The sequence below is a fragment of the Crocuta crocuta genome, unplaced genomic scaffold (genome assembly GCF_008692635.1).
Source record: "Crocuta crocuta isolate KB4526 unplaced genomic scaffold, BGI_CrCroc_1.0 scaffold62, whole genome shotgun sequence".
Classification (NCBI taxonomy): Eukaryota; Metazoa; Chordata; class Mammalia; order Carnivora; family Hyaenidae; genus Crocuta; species Crocuta crocuta.
In genome coordinates this window covers 1,259,697-1,275,153 of record NW_027529173.1, presented here as the reverse complement: position 1 = coordinate 1,275,153, position 15,457 = coordinate 1,259,697, and the positions used below count along the sequence as shown (strand labels likewise).

The 15,457-nt window shown below is 36.7% G+C and overlaps 1 protein-coding gene across 1 annotated transcript in view; it reads left to right on the top strand.

The window, feature by feature from the left end:
* The window catches only part of SP4 (Sp4 transcription factor), a 79,959-nt gene that overhangs the window by 38,187 nt on the left and 26,315 nt on the right, over window positions 1-15,457 (top strand). Inside the window, exon 3 of the mRNA XM_077757654.1 lies at window positions 8,176-8,404. Within this exon, the coding sequence (XP_077613780.1) occupies window positions 8,176-8,404 (229 nt within the window). The remainder of the gene's footprint in view (window positions 1-8,175; window positions 8,405-15,457) is intronic.

The window sequence follows — 15,457 nt, the reverse complement described above, 5'->3', positions numbered from 1 at the left end:
TGATTCTTAGGTATTCATGGTTTTAGTCACTGTTGTAAATGGAATATTTTTTCCTTTTATTTTTTTCAATTGATGGTGTTATGGAGGAAAGGTGTTGATTTTTAATGTTGATCTGTATTTGGCCATCTTGCTGAAATGTCTTATTTCTTCTAATAGTTTGTTGATTTTCTAGAGTGTCTTTCTTTTCTCATACATATTTGTTACTTATCTTATTACATTGACTTACACCTTCACAAAATACAGAATATTAAATGTGAGAGTAGGAATCACTTCTGTTAAAAATCACAGTGAGATACCAATTTTTTGTTTATTAAATGTTTGTGTTTTTTTAAAATCTTACTGGATTTCTCTTGTGCATGGTATGCAAAAGTACTCATATACTTCTAGTGGAAATATAAATGAATGTAGCTCTTTATATATGCTCCTGTAATTCCTTAATGTATATGTAAAGTCTTAGGGTGTTTCATATCCTTTGACCTAGTAATCTCACTTCTAGGACTCCATCTCTTGGAAGTAATAAGAACAAATATTTTTGTTCAAGTTGCTCATTATTTATGTTGCTTATGTGTTACTTGGAGTAAGTGTTTCAAAATAACATTAATGTGTAATACTTGGATAATGGTTTTGTAAATTGTGGTATATGTATGTGATGGTTTGTTATACAGTCATTATACTGTTTTAAAAAAATTTGTAATAACTTGGAAGCATTTATATTTTTAAGTAAAAAAGAACAGAATACAACAGAATTGCATATGTAGTAGAGTTGCATCATTATCAAAATGCCCAGAACAGAGTAGAAGCAGATACACCATAATGATAATATTGATAATCTATAGGTAATGAATATATGGATGATTTTATTTCCTCCTTAATATTTTTCAGTGGTGAGCGTGTGTTGTTGAAATCAGAAGAAAAAACTTAAAAGTATATATATCTCTAATACTAAGTTATATTTAACTTCTTCAAAGCATGTGGAAAGGGAAGAATCTTGGCCTATTTTATTAAATGTCAGATTTGGTTATAATTATTTTTTAAAGTAGACTTTATTATACTCTTCAAAAAAGATCTTGCTGAATGTGGGTAACATATACTCTAGGATAATGCTGATACCTGACAGAAAAGAAATGGTAGTTTCAGTGCCAGATTGTGATTTATACTTTGGGATGTCCTCCTAAATGATCTGAATTCCACATCAATGAAGCAGGAGAGAATTGTGGTGTATGTCCACTTCATCCTGTTTCTTACTTTAAAAAAAAAAATGTTTTTAATGTTACTTATTTGTGTGTGTGTGAGAGAGAGAGAGAGAGACAATGTGAGCAGGGGAGGGTCAGAGAGAGAGGGAGATACAGAATCTGAAGTAGGCTCCAGGCTCTGAGCTAGCTGTCAGCACAGAGCCTGACGCGGGGCTCGAACCCACGAACCATGAGATCATGACCTGAGCCGAAGTCAGACGCTTAATCGACTGAGACACCCAGGCGCCCCTCTTACTGTCTTTCACCAGTGTTCCATGTCTTTTGAAAGCTAGGTGTCTTCTAGTAGCCTTGTGATCTACTGCTGGCCTACTTTCATAAGAAAGCTTGCTGTGTTTGTATGGACTTTAGATTGCCATTCACTTTATTTAAGAAACATTCTTTGAGTACTTCCAGTGGACCAGGAACTTTACTAGCCAAAGGACGTAAAACCACACAGAAGCCCTCTGTTCTGAGCAGCTTTTGTTAGAAATAATTTGTGATTAATATTGTGATGGAATGAGAGGGTATCTGATAAGAGAAAGCAGCAATACTCAGATTCTAATTTCATTCCTAAGGTTTCTTAGGGAGCTAAGTACACTGAAATTGAAGTCAGAATAACACTTTATTGGCTTAGGTGTAGACCCCTCCATCTCAAAATTCAAAGAACTAGGTTAGTCTGTATGGAAGATGGAAAGTAGTTAAATCTACTTTCCTTTCTTCCTCTGAACTTAAATTCAACTATCTTAGTACTGTATTGAGGCAAAGGACCATTCCAGCTGGTGCTAAAGGACAATGTGCAGGAAACAAAGTTTCTCCCAATTACCTATTCTAGATCTTGACTGTCTAGCATTCTAATATCATACCACCTACCAACCAACTGGTCCTTATTACCCTTGTCCCGGTTTCTACATTTGAAAAAAGGGAGCAGAACAAAAAAGGAAGGGGATAGGAAAGATAGCTTGGTTGTTCCAAGCAGCCTTGGAATGTTTTTTTACCTCTGGCAGCATGAAAGGAAAAGAAAGGGTCACCGTCTGTACCATCATTATGCATAGGTACAGTTCCAAGAAATTTTGAGTTATTTGTAAGATTATGTTATAAAACAATTTAAGTGGTAACAGAGAAGTTAGAGACTAGAGTTTTAAAAGAGCGTTAATAGCTTTTTCCTTCAAACATTTTAATAGTGAAAGTGTTTTGTAGCCATAAATGTTTAGTTTGTTTCTATACTTAACTTGTCTTTCCCATTTCCACCAGCACTATCATTGGCACAGCTTCTTCTATTTTTTAAACTCTTTTTTAAAACATCTTTATTGTAAATTTTTCCTTGATAAATTGAACACAAAGTCATTGCAACAAACCAACCGTTTTCCTATGTAACACCTTTTTCCTGTGCTTATTTTTTTTTTATTATAGTCTTAATTTTCCTGATTGAATTATAAGCAGTAGTGGTCTCATTAATGCATATTTCATTGTCTGGTGTCTAAATCATGCTGTACCCAACTTACCCTTTTAAAAAAGTGACACTTAGGGAAAAATTTCTGTACTCCTAATCTCACCTCAACACAGTGACAGCATCCACTAGCACATGGGCCAGTCATTTGTTCTTAAGGCTAACGTACCCTGGCAATACACATTTTAGGAATGGAAAACAAAGGGAGGTGTATTTAGCTCTTCAGAGACAATAATATATGATCTTTTGGAAAGAAAAAACAAGCATTTACAGTGTATGTATTTGCAGTATAATTTGTTGATATAATAAGATTATGAACAGGATATTATGTTAAAAGAAGGAAGAGGTATCTGACCTACATTCAGAAAGACACTTAGCAGAAGGACTTCCCAAAGGGAATGAATGACACATGAACTGAGTTCTGTAAGATGAGTTGGCTTTTGTAAGACCAACAAAGATGGATATTTGGGATGGGGGAATGTGTTGGATACTGACCATGTTAGTCAAGAGGCCCAGAGATAATCAAGCATGAAACGTTAGAGGATGTATGAGTTCAGTGTAGCTGGCTGAGACTGGGAGTGGAGGAGGGCTGAGATGAAGTTATAAAAGTAAGCAAGAGCTAGATTATGAAGAGCTTTATGTACTATGTCAAGAAATGTTGACTTTACTGTGAATGTATTGAAGGCTCCTTGAATTTTTGGGAACCCAATTTATATATGCAGTATGGAATTGGAAAGGCCGAAACTCACATAATGGTGATAGGACCCTGTGCTAATGTATAAGCAGTAGGGTTGGAGAAAATGGACAAATCTGAGATATTTTGAAGAGGCATGCTCAACAAGGACTACTGATTGATACAAGCAATGCAGTGGAAGGAGAATAGCTTTTGGAGCTGGCTAGACCTGGATTCACATCCTGGCTTTGTCATTTAGCTGTTTTGGTGATCTTAGGTACTTCTCAGAACTTCAGTTTCCTTAGTTTAAATTTGGGATAGCAGTATTCAGTCCATTGGGATGTGAGGAGTATGTGAAGCAACATATGTAAGATATCCAGTAAATAAGTATAAAATGATAACTACCGTTGTGGGGGAAGAAGGAGATGGAGGAGAGTTAAGAACCACTTCCCAGTTTCCAGTTTGGGCAGTGAGAAGGAGCTAGTTTAGGAGAGGAGGATAACCTGTCTGGTTCTTGGACACATCGCCTGCGAGACATCTGTTGGCCATGTTCCCTGGCAGATGACAATAAGAGTCTGACAGTTGAGAGATACTTAAGCCAAAGATACAGATTTGAGAAACCTCAACTCACAAATAGAAGTAAAATTTTATGAAAGTGGATGGGATAACCCAGAGAAGAAGTTAGAAGAAACGTCAGAAAACTGGAGAGTGGCCTAAGAAAGACATCAGCATTGAGGTGGTGAGAGAAGTAGGAGAACCCCAGTGCTGAGTGGTGTCAGTGAAGCACAAGCAGAACATTTCGAGGAGCGTGTAGGATGAGCAGCTTCAGGTGCTCCAGGGGCGTGGAACAGGATCAAAGAGAAGAGTATCTTTGGGTTTATGAATGAAGAAATTGTTAGTTCCGTCATGAGTTTAGTAGACTGATGGGTTCAACAAAGAATTTTAGTAGTTTGAAGAGAGAATAGGAAATGAGAAGTAAAGGTAACCAATATGGATAAATCTTTTAAAAATGTGACACGGGGGCTCCTGGCTGGCTCAGTCGTTGGAGCACTTGACTCTTTATTTTTGAGAGAGAGGTGGAGGAAGGAAGGACGGAGAGAGGAACAGATTATCCAAGGCGGGCTCTGCACTGACAGCAGAGCGCCTCATGCAGGGCTTGAACCGATGAACCATGAGATCATGACCTGAGCTGGAGTTGGAAGCTTAACTGAGCCATCCAGGCAACCAAAAATAAAATCTTTTAAAAATAAAAATGTGACACAGGCTTAGATTTATATGATGATAATAGCTAACAGAGAAGAGAGGGTTTCTCAGAATGTAGGAAATTAGCTCATTCAGTGAAGTTTTAACAAGGGAAGAGTGGTTGATTGTGTCAAATGCAGCAGAGTAATCCTCTGTTGCTCAGTGGGAAAATTCACATTGGATTTGGCTACGAGGAGGAAGTCTGTGAGCCAGGAGTTAAGTCTTTGTGGCTGATTCCTTTGAATGCCAGACTTTGGCCAATGGTGAATGATTGAAAGTTAGTGAGCATTTTTAAATTTCTGCCAGCAGGTTGAAGGAGGAGATCGGAGATGTGGGTCCCATTTAGGCTGGTAGAGGCACAGCGTAACAAGGATCCGGACCAGGATTATGGTTCTGGCAACAGAACGATATGAATGCGAGAGCTGTTATGCTGTTAATGCACTTTTTAACTTGGCTAGCACATGAATGTAATTAATGGGTAAAGGAGAAGTAGCCTAAGAGTTGATGTTTTAATGTTTTGATCGTAGGTAATAAGGAGAGTAATAATTAGCATTTACCAAAACAGAAACATTAGTAGGAGCAATTTTGAAGATGAATTCGTTTTTTAAAATTCCTTTATTAAGTAAGCTTTTGTTAATGAGTGGCAACTATATGTTCGGTGGTATTTTACTTGCTGGAAAGAGCAGTGAACATGACAGGCAAGATCCTTTTTCTCTTGGCACTTAACATTCAGAAAGGAGGTGAAGATAGAAAGTAGTTAAAAGGATAAGATAATTTAGGGGCGCCTGGGTGGCTCAGTTGGTTAAGCATCCGACTTTGGCTCAGATCATGATCTCAGAGTTCATGAGTTCGAGCCCCGCGCCGGGCTCTTTGCTGACAGCTAACTCAAAGCCTGGAGCCTGTTTCGGATTCTTTGTCTCCCTCTCTCTGACCCTCCCCTGCTCATGCTGTCTCTCATAAATGAAGAAAACATTAAAAAAAAAGGATAAGATAATTTAAAGCAAGTAAGACAAAACTTGGTGATGATACAGAAGTGGACTAAATGGTACCGTTTTAGATGGTGTGGTCAGGAATGGTATTTCTGTAGAGAAGATTTTTGAACTTAGAATATTACTAAAGAGTTAGCCGTGCAAAGATTTGGATGTCACAGCATTTCTACTCGGACTAGAGAGTATACGCAGTGGCTGTAAGAAGGGAATGAGCTTGATTTGTTTGAGGGGTAGAAAAAACGGTCATTGTGTCAGGAGCAGAATGAACAGGGGAGAGACTAATAATAATGGACGAGGTCATTTAAACTTGGATTGGGTGGGGGGTTTACACTTGAGCAGGGCCTTGAAAGCCTTGGTAAGAAGTTCTGTGGCTTATACTTGACTGGCAGCAGTGGAAATTAAAGAAAAGTAATACTGAGCTATGATGAACTTGAACTGTCTAGGACATCTAGGTGAAGAAGTCAAGAGAGTTGGTCAGGCTTAAATATATAAATTCAAGTATTTGGTATTATTCATTTGGAATAACTTGCCAAGTTGTATAGGTATTGAACAAATAAATGCTCATAATGTGGAGGCTTGAGAAGTCTATCAAGGAAATGGTCAAAGGAACTGAGGAAAATGATCAGCCAGTGATCAGGGATTCCTAACACTTCTTTGACGTAATGAAGGACATCCATTACCATTGCAACTAGAAAGGCATGACCAAATGTTGTATGAGCAATAGCTGGAAAAATTGTGGCCAGAAATATCTCATGACTTCAGGAATGTAAAGAATACTAGCCAAGTTAAAATACTCACACTTCATAGGGACCACGCTGTATATAAAGATCCTGTATAGTGCTGGTTCAGATAGAATTCCTATTTCCGTAAGTGCATTTATTCTGCAATAAATAGTGAATATTACTGTGACTCTAGATACACAAGTAGTTTGAATAGTTTACTTAGCCTTGGGCATCTTTAAGGAATCTTGTTTTAGTGAATATGTACAACTTCTAATTACTCAAAATCTATATAGAGGCATAATAATTACACTTTACATGTATATATTGTTTTATAGTTTACAGAGTTTTTACCTTTTAGGAAATCAACTTGATCTTCATAAAGAACTCTCTGAAGTAGATAGGGGACAGGAATATAAGAGAGGTCAGCGTTATTAGAGGTGAGATAATTTGATGGTATTCAAGTGCACCGTCACTGAATGGGACATGAATTCAGAACTTCTGATTTTACTTGCACTGCTTTACCTGTCACACCCTGTTAATTCAAAGATGATCAAAAATTTAAATTTTAGGAGGAAAACTAAAATATGTATCCTCAATAAAACAATGACAAAATGTATATTTTTTTATTTCTATTATAATTATTGGTGCTATACGAAAGGTTTCAGAGTGCTTTGAATACAGAGGAGAATGAGATTGACTTTGGCTAGGCAAATCAGAGATTTAGTTTTGTTTAGAAAATGTGTACTCTTTCCTCACTTGCTAATTTTTACTACCTTTTCTTGATTAGCTCTGCGTGTAAAGTACTACATATGCAGCTTTGAAGTAAGCCCTTTATACCCAGTACATGTGTTTATTTCTGCTACCATATTTTATTCTGTTGTTGCCACCCAACTAAATGGACACTCACAGCAATAATAGCTAACAAATAATGAACAGTTCTGTGCTAGTCACTGTGGTAAGGAGTTTGTAAAAATTAACTTGTTTAATTCTTACAACTCTCAGAGGTAGAAACATTCCTTTATAAATAGGTGTTTTCTTAGCTGCCCTTCCATACCTGATGTGTAGAAATAGCTGTGTTGAGGAAAGAATGATTATAAGGCATACTCCTGTGAACTTCAGGAGATTTTTTTTGGTCATATTATGTATTATTTATCATAGTTTTCTCTAAGTGAAGAAGCCAAGTTGGTATATGTACTAACCCGAGAGGTGAAGTCTAAGCTACATGACATAAGTGAATAAAGTAGTAATATGCTCAGTGTCTCTCTTTTATGATTATAGGGATAGTATGTAATAATCATGGATGGTTTCACATTTTAACAAACTACTTAGTGTGTATAATAAAAAGATTCCTTAATAAAGAGATATTTGCTTAAAGTATCTAGGAATGAGAAATATCTGTAAACCTTAATCATTTGTTTAGTTACTTTTCATTCCTGTATTTTTACGGAATGAAGGAGATATGTTGCTTACTGTGGAAATGGATATAGCAACTTTCATCTGAGGATCTCAGAGTGCTTTTCAAATAATGTCTCAGGAATCCTCAAAGCACTTTGGTGAGGTAGGTGGGTGGCAAGTATTGTTATCTTCATTTTTGTAATGAAGAAATTAAAGCCACAAGAGGGGTAAATGATTTATGTGTAGTCCCACCAACCAGATACAGAGGTGGCCTGAACTACTTAAATAAGAATATTGTATTTTAGGAGGATTTGCATAGTACAAATCATTAATCCCTTTGCTGTTGTCTTTTACACAGATTAACTATTAAAACAAATATAGTAGTTTTAAAATGTCCACATGGAAATTTTTTTTATCCTTTCTTTAGAAATAGAAAACATTATAATACTCTTTCCCCCTCACCCCCAATTTTTAGGTCAGCAGCAAGGACAAGATGGAGTAAAGGTCCAACAAGCCACGATAGCTCCTGTAACTGTAGCAGTTGGAGGAATTGCTAACGCAACGATAGGTGCTGTTAGTCCTGACCAACTCACACAAGTGCATTTGCAGCAAGGCCAGCAAGCTTCTGATCAAGAGGTGCAGCCTGGCAAGAGGCTTCGAAGAGTTGCCTGTTCCTGTCCTAATTGTAGGGAAGGAGAAGGAAGGTAAATGTTCTGTTACCAACTTTATCTCTCTGCAAGGCATAAAGTAGTAGGTAAAACCAAGCCATTTGCTGAGTCCTTGGATCACTAGAATGTCACTAGCTCTGTAGCCTAGAAGTTGAGATCTGATATTGTTACAACAGGGATTAAATTGAGCTAGTTTAGGAATGGAGTGTTTGTGGTCCTCCACCTTCTACCTTCTGCTGTTTTTTTTAAGTGGTTTTCTTGTAATTTATGCAAAAATTTAATTTTATGAATACAAAATTCACATACCATACAATTTCAAATTATACATTTCATTGGTTTTTAGTATATTCACATAGTTGTGCATTCATCATCACATTTTTGGGACATTTTCATCACCTGCAGAAGAAACTCTGTTCGTCTTTAGCCATCAACCCCTCATCCCCCAATCCTCCCAACTCAAGGCAACGGTTGAACAAATTTCTGTCTTTACGCATTTGTGATTCTGGACGTGCGTAATGGAATCATTAAATGGAATCATACAATATGTGATCTTTTGACTGGTTTCATTTATAGCATAATGTTTTCAAGGTTTATACATATTGTAGCATGTATTAATACCTCATTCTTTTTAGTGAACAAATTAACATTTCATTGTATGAATACACAGTGTTTTATTTATCCATTTATGTTTTGATGGACGCTTGGAATTCTTCCACCTGTTGGCTACTCTGCTGCTATAAACACTTTTATACAGATTTTCGTGTGGACGTAGGTTTTCATTTCTCTTGGGTGTATACCTAGGAGTGGAACTAATGGTCCATGTAGTGACTCTAAGTCTAGCCACTTGAGGAACTGCCAGACTATTTTCCAGATTAACTATGCCATTTTACATTCCCATCAGCAGCATATGAGAGTTCCAGTTGGTTGCCAACACTTGTCATAATTTGGCTTAATTCTAGCTTTCCTCGTGTGTGTGAAATGGTATTTCAGTATGGTTTTAATTTGCACTTTCCTGAAGACTTCATTAATCGGGTGTGTTTTCATGTGCTTATTGGTCATTTGCATATCTTTGCAGAAATGTCTATTAAGGTATTTTGCTTATTTTAAATTAGATTTTTTAAATGAAATTACAATAGCTTCATGTATTCTAGATACAAGTTCCTTATCAGATACATGATTTGGAAATATTTTCTCCCAATCTGAGAGTTGTCTTTTCGCTTTCTTGATAGTGTCCTTTGAAACACGTATGTTTTTAATTTTGATGAAATTTAGTCTTATGTTTGGTTGCTTCTGCTTTTGGTGTCCTTAGAATCCATTGCCAAATCTGAGGTCATGGAGATTCCTTGTTTTCTTGTGAGGGTTATAGTTTTTGCCCTTACGTTTAGGTTTTTGATCAATTTTGGGGTTAATTTTTGTATATGGTGTGAGGTAAAGATCCATCCAACACCATTTGTTGAAGACTGTCCCCTCCCCATTCAGTCAATGGTTTTGTCACCCTTGTCAAAAATCAGTTGGCCATAGGAGTGCCTGTGTGGCTCAGTAGGTTAAACATCTGACTTAGGCTCAGGTCATGATCTCGTGGCTCATCGGTTTGAGCCCCGCTTCGGGCTCTGTGCTGACTGCCAGCTCAGAGCCTGGAGCCTGTTTCGGATTCTGTATCTCCCCCTCTCTCTGACCCTCCCCTGCTCACGCTGTCTCTCTCTCTCTCCCTCAGAAATAAATAAACATTAAAAAATTTTTTTAATCACTTGGCCATATAAGCCAAATAGGTTTATTTCTGGACTCTTAGCTCTATTCCATTGAACTATAGGTCTGTCTTTATGCCTCTACCACACAGTCTTGATTACTTTGCCCTTCTCTGAACTTTTGATATCAGGCACTCTGTGTTCTCTTTGTTATTCTTTTTCAGTACTGTTTTGATTTTACAGAGACGCTTGAAATTCTAGGTTAATTTTACAGTCAGCTTGTCAGTTGAGATCTTCTTTGATTTCTTATGACACTGTTTTGTAGTTTTCAGAATATAAGTTTTGTACTTCTTTTGTTAAATTTATTCCTAAGATTTTTATTCTTTTTGTTTCTATTATAAATGGACCTTTTTCTTTTTTGTTCATTGCAAGTGTATACAAATACAATTAATTTTTGCATATTGATCTTGTGTCCTGTAACCTTACTGAACTCTTTTCATTAGTTCTAATAGTTTTTTTCAGTGGATTCATTAGGGTTTTTCGATATGTAAGATCCTGTCATCCTGCAAATAAAGATAGTTTTTCTTCCTTCTTTCTACTCTGGGTGACTTTTCTTTCTTTTTTGAACCTAATTGTTCCATCCAGAATCTACAGTATAATGTTGACTAGAAGTGGCAAAAGTGGACATCTTTGTTTAGTTCCTGGTCTTAAGAGTTTCACCATTAAGTATGTTATAAGCTCTGAGCTTTCTTATATATGCCCTTAATTAAGAAAGCTCCCTTCTATTCCTACCTCATTTTGTTTTTGTCATGAAAGGATGTTGGATTGTGTCAGATGCTTTTGTGCGTCTGCTGAGATGATCACGTAGTTTCTGTCTTTTTTCTTTCAGCATTAATTGATTGTTGATGTTACTTTTACATTTGTGGAATACCCAACTTAGTCATGGTATATAATTATACCTATTGCTACATTTAGTTTGCTGGTGTTAAGAATTTTTCCATCTGTGTTCATGAGAGATATTGGTCTGTATGTGTTTTTAGTGTCTTTGTCTGCTTTTGGTAAGGGATATATTGGGCTCATAGAATGATTTGGGAAATGTTTCTTCCAGTTTATTTTTTGAAAAAGTTTGTGAAGAACTGGTAGTGATTCTTTAGATGTTTTGTAGAATTCATCAGTGAAACTAAGTCCTAGGGTATTTTTCTTATGAGTATTTTTTTTATCACTAATTCATTTGTTTACTCTTAAGAGTTTTTTTCTGATTGATTGATTGTTCTTGAGTCAGTTTTGCTACTTCCTGTCTTTTGGGGAATTTGTCCATCTCATCTAAGTTATTTAAGTAATTGGAATACGGTTACTCTTGGTATTCTTTTATAATCCTTTTTATTTCTTTAAGGTTGGTAGTGATGTCCTCTTTCATTTCAGATGCTAGTAATTTGAGTCTTGGTCAGTCTATCTGAAGGCTTGTTCAGTTTTGTTGACCTTTTCAAAAGTCAAGTTACGTCAGCTTTTGGTTTCATTGATTTTCCTCTGTTGTTTTTATATTCTTTTTCATTAGTTCCTACTCCTTTATTATTTCCTTCCTTCTGTTTGCTTTACTTTAATTTGCTTGTCCCATTGTCTTAAGATGGAAGGTTCGGTTATTGATTTAAGATCTTTTTTTGATGTAGGCATTTACAGCTAAAAATTTCTCTCTAGGGACACCTATGTGGCTCAGGTCAAATAAGTGTCTGACTTTGGATTTTGGCTCAGGTCAAGATCTTACACTTTGGATTTCGGCTCAGGTCAAGATCTTACAGTTGAGATCAAGCCCTGAGTTGGGCTCTGCACTCACAGGGTGGAGCCTGCTTGGGATTCTCTCTCTCCCTCTCTCTCTGCCCCTCCCCTGCTCGCATGAGCTTGCGCACAGGTGCGCACTCTCTTTCTCTCAAATGAATGAATTTTAAAATTTAAAAAAAAAAAATTCTCTCTAATCATTGCTCTACATGTATCCCTTAAATTTTGTTATGTTGTGTCTTCATTCATCTCTAACTTTTTCCTGCTTTCCCTTTTATTGTTTGACCCACTGGTTATTTAGGAGTATATTGTTTAATTCCTAGGTATTTGTGAATTTTCCTGTTTCCTGCTATAATTTCTAGTTTTAGGTCATTGTGGTCAGAAAACTTACGTTCTATTACTTCTCTCTTCTATTGAAGTTTGTTTCAGGGCCTATCATATTATTTATCTTGGAGAACATTCCATGTTCACTTGAGAAGAATGTATATTTTGCTGCTGTTTGGTGGAGTGTTTTATGGATGTCTTTTAGGTCAAGTTTATTAATGCTTCAGTTTCCTTGTTGCTGTTCTGCCTAATTGTTTTATGAAGATATCATTGAAAATAGAGTATTAACATCTCCAACTGTTACTGTTGAATTGTCTCTTTCTCCCTTGGTTTCTGTCCGTTTTTTTACTTCTTTTTAGGCATTTTCTTGTTACTCTGAGTGCACATACGTTTATAATTGTTATATTTTCCTGATGGATCGACCCACTTAGCCTCATAAAATCTCCCTCTTTGTCTTTAATAACATCTTTGTTATCTTGTCTGGTATTAGTATAACCACTCCAGCTTTCTTGTGGTGATTGTTTGCATATCTTCTCCATCTTTTTTACTTTAATCTCACTATATCTTTCAGACTTTGTGACCTGTGTCACCTGTAGACAGCATGTAGTTTGTATCTTTGTTTTTTTAATTCAATCTGACAAAATCTGTCATTTGAATGGATTGTATAATCCATTTACATTTGATGTTAATATGGTTGAAGTTATGTCTTTCAGGTTGCTTGTTTTGTGTGTGTCATGTCTTTTTCTCTCTTCCTCCTTTATTGCTCTTTTTTGCATTAAGTGAATATAATATAGCACTTTATTTTTCTATTTATTTTAAAATTTTTTTAATATTTATTTTTGGTAGAACATGAGTGGGGGAGGGACAAAGAGAGAGAGGGAGACACAGAATCCAAACCAGGCTCCAGGCTCTGAGCTGTCAGCATAGAGCCTGATGTGGGGCTTGAACTCCCAAACTGTGAGATCGTGACCTGAGCCGAAGTCATATGCTTAACCAACTAAGCCACCCAGCCACCCCTATAGCATTTTAATTTGTAAAGTAGCATTTTAATTTTATTAATGATTTTTTTTACTTATATTATTTTGAGTTACTTCCATAGTAGTTGCTCTTGGCCTTACCATATACATTTTACCATTATCAGTTTAAGATTTATAGTAACTTAATCCCAGTGAATTATAGAAATGTTATCTCTTTATAGGTCGCTTCTTTTTGTGATATTATTATACACATTTTACATCTAAACCCAATAATACCTTGTTATAATATCTTTTAGATTGAGAGAAGATGAGCAAGTATATTATAACTTTGCTTTGTTACTTTATCAGTAGTTCTCTGTTTGTTCTGGATATTTGAGTTCCTTTTTGGCATCATTTGCTTCGCCCAGTAGAGCTTTGCTCCCAACTCCCTGCTGTTTGCTGTTAGTGGCAAATATATTAAATATATTACATTTTTGTAATGTTATAGCCTTGAACAATATATTTTACACGTAGTGTTTTTAAAATTACTTTTCAAATCAGGTAAGACAAGAAATAGGCACGTACACTGTCCTTTGTAATTACATAATTACCGTTGCTGGTGCTCTTTTGTTTGTGTACATCAGAATTACCTTCTGGGTCCAGTTGATTCAACCTGCAGAAGCAGGTCTGCTCAAAACAAATTCTCTGTGTTTGTTTTTCTGGGAATATCTTTATTTCAGCTTCATTTTTGAAAGGTAGTTTTGCTAGATAGAGTCTTGTTTGAGTTTTTTTCTTTGAGTATTTTGAACACGATTTCACCCTGCTTTCTGACCTCCATTGTTCTGCTGAGAAGCAAGTTCTTATTTTTATTGCAGTTCCCTTGTAAGTGAGGAGTTATTTTTCCCTTGCTGCTTTCAGGATTTTGTCCTGTCTTTGGGTTTCAGGGATTTTAGTACATAAGGTGTCTATTTGTGGAGCTGTGCAGTTAGCCTGCTTGGAGTTTGTTGAGCTTCCTGCATGTGTAGATTCATGTTTTTGAGTAAATACATTAAGTTTGCAGTCATTATTTCTTTGAATATTTTTTCCTCTGCACTTTTTCTCCTTCCCTCTCTCCTCCTCCTCTCCCTTCCCCTTTCCTACCTTCTCCTTCCCTCACCGATACTTTATGTCCCACGCTTCTTAGACACTCCGTTTCCCTTTGTTCTTTTTCTTGTCTGTTTTTGAATTATATCATTTCTATTGATCTGTCTTCAGTTTTGCTATTCCTTCCTTTTTTTGAGTCCCTCTAGTGAATTTTTCATTTCAGTTCTACTTCTCATTTCCACAGTTTCTATTGGTGGTTTTTTAAATCATTTGTTACTCTTCATGGATATTCTTTATTTGATGTGACATTGTCATTATATCTTGCTTTGCTTCTTTAATCATGGTGCCCTTTAGTTCTTTTGTTTTTAAATTTTTTTTAATGTTTTATTTATTTCTGAGAGAGAGAGAGACAGCATGAGCAGGGGAGGGTCAGAGAGAGAGGGAGATACAGAATCCGAAGCAGGCTCCAGGCTCTGAGCTAGCCATCAGCACAGAGCCTGACGCGGGGCTCGAACCCATGAACTGTGATCATTACCTGAGCCGAAGTTGGATGCTTAACCAACTGAGCTGTCCAGGCGCCCCTGTCCTTTAGTTCTTTAAACATATTTATAAATGGCTGCTTTGAAGTCTTGTTAAGTCTGTTTGGTCTCACAGTTACACTTGCCTGCTTTTTATTTCTTTATTTGAAAAAAAAATTTTTTTTAATGTTTTATTTATTTCTGAGAGAGAGAGAGAGAGAGAAACAGCGTGAGCAGGGGAGGGTCAGAGAGGGAGGCAGACACAGAATCTGAAGCAGGCTCCAGGCTCCGAGCTGGCTGTCAGTACAGAGCCTATGCGGGGTTCAAACCCACGAACCATGAGATATGACCTGAGCTGAAGTCGGATGCTTAACCGACTGAGCCACCCAGGCGGCTCGCCTGCTTTTTATTTTAGTGTATTGGTCCTACTCCTCTGTTTTATTTTTGGGATCTTAGATTTTTGTTGGAAGCTGGATGATTTAGATAATTTATTGTAGCAACTCTTAGTACTGCCCCCTCACCTTCCACACCCCTGGCTTGTTGTTGTTTGCTGCTTATTTAGTGCCTGGATGGATTATTTTGTTGAACTTCCCTTAACCCGCCGTGAAGCATGTTGCTCCTCAGTGGATGCACAATTAGGTATGCCTACAGTGACCCTGGAGGACTGTGGTTTGAGCAGAGATCTTTCTGTCCTGTCCCTAACCACACCCAGCTGTTAAACTCCACTAATTGTCAGCTGATTGCTCTATT